Source organism: Penaeus japonicus, unplaced genomic scaffold (assembly GCF_977035675.1).
Source record: "Penaeus japonicus unplaced genomic scaffold, GWHDUDI00000001_assembly GWHDUDI00000033, whole genome shotgun sequence".
In the NCBI taxonomy this organism is placed as follows: Eukaryota; Metazoa; Arthropoda; class Malacostraca; order Decapoda; family Penaeidae; genus Penaeus; species Penaeus japonicus.
Window position 1 is genome coordinate 17,042,101 of NW_028234435.1, and position 5,000 is coordinate 17,047,100.

Genomic DNA, 5,000 nt, shown 5'->3' on the forward strand with positions numbered 1-5,000 from the left:
CCCATCGGCAAGTTCGCATACCTCGGGGGGACGGCAGTTGGTAAAGGCAAAGGACCCGTCCTTCCTGACGAGGCCTCTGGATAAGGTGCCTTCGTGGTCCATGTGCTCCCACCGGCGCACCACGGGCGAGCGGTCTCCCGTGTGAGGTCTTATCTTCACTCTCTCGCGCGTCCTTCCTTTGCCGTTCTGCCTCGACCCTACCATGGGCACCGTCCGCCGGGTAGGCGTCGACGTCGCTTTCGCCGTCGCGGTTCCCGTCGCCGTCGCGCTCGGGGCCTTGGCACCTGGGCGTCCTATAAGCGAAATGCCGGCGTCAGGAGCGCTCGGAGTGATATGGAAGATGACGTCATGGTCAGGCTGGAGTATAGAGAGATTCTTGTCGCCGCCCTTGACGGTACTCAGAGCCACCACTTCCCCTCTCTGCACCGAGAACCCGCGCATCACCTTTAGAGGAGTGACTCCTCCATCCGAAGGGGGAAGTGTGGTGAATTCGTCAGATTTTTTAGGAGCAGAACCAGGTTGTGATTTGACATACTGAAGGCCTTCCGGAGAGCTTCCAGCCACAGTGCCTGTTCGACCTGTGCTGCTGTGGTGGATCCCCCTTCCAGCGCCTCCTTTCCCCTTTGCTTGATTACTCCAGTTGTGACCTGCAGGTTTTTGCTCCACTGAGCCGTCACTGCTGTGCACTCCTGGTAGAGAGACTCCTCCGTTAGCCACCTGACTTGGAACTGAACCACCTGTTCCTGCCTGAGTAGAGACTCCTTCTCCAGGCTGTGTGGGACTGACTCTTCCATTTCGATTTGTACCTCCTGTGAGTACAATCTGTGTGTCGGTCCCAATGGTGTCTAGTGGCACATTGCCATTTTGATTCCTCATCCTCCTGTTACCATTCCCCAGGTTCCTTATCCCTTGATGCTGATTGCCGTTTCCGTTACCATTCCCCTGATTGCTGGTGCCTGCACCGCCAGTGCCAGATGCAATATTGGAATTCCTGCCGCCACTTGGAATTTGACTTCCAGTTCCTGTATTAGAGCGTCCATTATTGCTGTTCACTCTTCCATTCAAACCTGGGCTACCAGCGGCAAGACCCCTTCCTCCTGTAGCACCATTGCTAGACCCAACAGCAGAATTTGGGAGTCCTCCAGCTCCTGCTCCTGCCAGGCTTCCATCGCCAGCATTTACTCTTCCATTTCTACCAGCGTTAAAATTACCACCTCTGGCATTCCCCGCTCCACCACTACCTGTGTTAAAGCTCCCACTTCCACCATTCCCTGTTCCACTGATACCTGTATTAAATCCTCCACTACCAACGTTACCTGTTCCACTTACACCTGAGTTAAACCCCCCAATTCCACTATTGCCTGTTCCACCAACACCAGAGCCGAAACCTACACTTCCGCTGTTCCCTGTTCCACTAGCTCCTGTGTTCAGGTTTCCACCAAAGTTCCCCCCGCCTGCATTCTGGCTTGTGCCTCTAGCGCCTGTGCCCGAACCAGCATTTCCAAAGCCAAGGTTATCTCCAACACCTATTCCACCATTTATATTTCTAGCTCCAGTGTTACCTACACCTGCGTTAAGAATTCCGATTCCGCCTCCTCCAGTACTTGTTCCAACGCCTCGTGTTCCTGTGCCTACATTTAGGCCTCCACCTGCGCCTAAATTGCCATTCCCAGTGTTTCCTCTGCCACCTGTACCGACATCAAGGATTCCAACCCCTGCTCTGCCACCTGTACCTGCATTTATACTTTCACCATTACCTCTCCCACCCGAGCCCACATTACCGTTGGTACCACCACCTCCCGTCGCCCCGAAACCTGTTCCAAAATGGGGAATCCCACCACTATTACTAAATGTACTCGGCCCACTATGGAAATTACCACTGCCGAAGTTACTGCCTGAACCCACACCAGAGTTTGAATTTGCTCTCCCACCTGTAGGGTTAAATGGGCTATCACCTCCATTACTCCCTCCTACACCCGCCCCGCCATTCAGAGTTCCCCCATTCCCTGCGGAGAGACCGAAATTCCCATTCCCTTGACCTCTACCCTGACCTCCTGAAGTAGCTGTTCCAGTATTCAAAGTCGTTCCGCCAGCATTGAAATTCCCACCATTATTTAGTCCTGTGTCAGAGCCCCCATTGAAGTTTCCTTGGGAATTGGTATTAGTATTTGTGCCCCGTGTATTCCCTGCGTTCGTCCCGGTGTTCCCAAATCCAGACGTGGTACCTCCATTGTCATTCCCATTTAATCCTCGGTTGGAATTCTGGCCAGAGTTGTTGTTTCCGGTATTAAAGCCAGGGATGTTGCCTCGGTTTCCGCCAACATTTTGGTTGCCTAGAGGAGAAATTGGATTGGTGCTTAAACCCGCGTTGAAATTACGGTTACTTTCAATGGTACCAATTCCACTGCCAGGTTGATTAGCGAGCCCAGCTCCAGATGGAATGCCGATTCCACTTCCAGCCTGATTACCAATTCCTATTCCACTCCCTGGTTGATTACCGATTCCACCTCCAGGTTGGTTGCCGATTCCACTTCCAGGTTGGTTGCCGAATCCACCTCCAGGAAGATTACCGATCCCACCACCAGGTTGGTTACCGACTCCACCTCCAGGTAGATTACCGATTCCACTTCCAGGTAGATTACCGATTCCACTTCCAGGTTGGTTACCGACTCCACCTCCAGGTAGATTACCGACTCCACCTCCAGGTAGATTACCGATTCCACTTCCAGGGAGATTACCGATTCCACTTCCAGGTTGGTTGCCGACTCCACCTCCAGGTAGATTACCGATTCCACTTCCAGGTTGGTTGCCGACTCCACCTCCAGGTAGATTACCGATTCCACTTCCAGGGAGATTACCGATTCCACTCCCAGGTTGGTTGCCGACTCCACCTCCAGGTAGATTACCGATTCCACTCCCAGGTTGGTTGCCGACTCCACCTCCAGGTAGATTACCGATTCCACTCCCAGGTTGGTTACCGACTCCACCTCCAGGTAGATTACCGATTCCACTCCCAGGTTGGTTGCCGACTCCACCTCCAGGTATATTACCGATTCCACTTCCAGGTTGGTTGCCGACTCCAACTCCAGGTAGATTACTGAATCCACCTCCAGGTTGGTTGCCAAGGTTGTTAATTCCAGTATTAAAACTAGGGATGTTACCTCGATTTCCTCCTGGCTGGTTGTCAATTCCACCTCCAGGTTGGTTGCCAATTCCACCTCCAGGTTGGTTACCAATTCCACCTCCAGGTTGGTTGCCAATTCCACCTCCAGGTTGGTTGCCAATTCCACCTCCAGGTTGGTTGCCAATTCCACCTCCTGTATTGAAGCCACTATTTGGAGTGTTCACATTACCTCTAATGCCAGAACCGAAATTGCTTCCCGGGCCATTAGCGTTGCCCAGTCCTGCATTCTGACTTCCTGCAGAATTGACACTGGGATCATTCAAGAGCCCGGCCCCTGCACCTAGATTTCTTTGGTTGTTGCCATTGCCACCAGCAGCATTTGGTTGATTCTGGAAGTTTCCGTTGCCGTTTTGAGACAAGCCAGGGCCATTGCTGAAGTCTCCATTTCTGTTCGTCCCAAAAGTCTCGAAGGGATTCCGGTTGGGAGACCGACCCCCGTTGCCGTTCTGTCCCCCCAAAGTACCTGAGTTCGGATTCCGGCCTCTTGCATTGATGCTCTTCCCGCTACCGGCGTTATTTGATCCTGGTCCACTACCCACCGAGGGATTCACTCCACCGTCAGCCGCGAAGTTCCCGTTGTTAGCTCTTCCTCCGTTACCATTAGGTGTTCTACCATTACCAGTCCCTCCGGCTGGCAAATTACCTCCATTGGCTCCTAGAGTACCATCGCCTCCGGCAAAATTCCCATTGGCACCCTGGCCCTGTCCTCCGCGATTTCCACCGGCACTTGTCCCCGCCCGGTTCCGAAGGTTGCTTCCGCCGGGCGAGCGCTGGCCAGGTCTCCCTCCGTTGCCAGCATCACCCTGCTCTCCAGGAATCCTAAAGTTGACCGTGCGGAGGGGATCAATGCCGCTCTCGGGCACGTCTGGCACTGTGGCAGAAGGGTCGTTGAATCCAGGGAAGAATCCTGCCGAGTTGATCCGGGGCGGTTGGTCTAAAGGATAGTCGTAGTCTATTGTAGGACCGGGGCGATTCCTTCGGTTCCCACCCCGTCCTCGGATAGGGCTGTCGAGGTCTCGCATGGAAGACGTGCTGGAGTCCTTCTGCTTGGTTGTAGCGTCACTGGAAGCCTGGTCGTCGCTGCTGTGTCCGAAGCCGAGCCAGCCATTCTGCTGGCACAACACTACTCCGACGATGATGGCCACTACGAACTGAAACACACATAAATTCACAATTCAAATACAGATAGAGAAGGCAAATAAAGAATATGTTACCCAAAGCCTCTCTTATACACGTATATAGAGCACACACACATTCATTCTCCCATCCTTTGTCTTTCCTTTCTCCCTCTGTCTCTCTTTAATATTCCCCAGCTTCTTTCTCTTTTACTATGCGTCTATCTTGTCTGTTTTTCTGACTGACTGACTGACTCATTCCCCCCCCCCCCCCCCCCCTCTCTCTCTCTCTCTCTCTCTCTCTCTCTCTCTCTCCCTCCCTCCCTCCCTCTCTCTCTCCCTCTCTCTCTCTCCGGATTTACACAAGACAAAAAACAGCACATAGCATCCACGGCAACCCCCAGAATGCCCTTACCAGCATCGTGTAGCAGCCAATCAGCATGACGGTCTGTAGGTTGAACCTCTGCTTCCGCGCCTCGTCCTTATACCTGGCTCGGTGTACGTGCATGTAGTAGTCCTGTTCGGTGTCCTGCGCCAGCGTGAGGTTACTCCCATGAGGATGAAGGTCGCGGTGGGACAAGGTACTCGTCCTGCAGGAGGATAGGGAGGGAAAGACACATTAATGAATGGGTGTATTTAGTTACTTATTTGTGGTCGCTATTTCTAACCTGTGGCATATGAACATATTTCCAAATTGACTG

At 53.0% G+C, this 5,000-nt stretch overlaps 1 protein-coding gene across 1 annotated transcript in view; it reads right to left on the minus strand.

Moving 5' to 3' along the window:
- Window positions 1–5,000, minus strand: part of LOC122250436 (uncharacterized) — a 47,639-nt gene that overhangs the window by 1,068 nt on the left and 41,571 nt on the right. The window contains exons 3-4 of the mRNA XM_043011837.2: window positions 4,715–4,889; window positions 1–4,335 (exon numbers count right to left, since the gene is read on the minus strand). The exon at window positions 1–4,335 is cut by the window's left edge and continues 1,068 nt beyond it. Coding sequence (XP_042867771.2) covers window positions 1–4,335; window positions 4,715–4,889 — 4,510 coding nt within the window. The remainder of the gene's footprint in view (window positions 4,336–4,714; window positions 4,890–5,000) is intronic.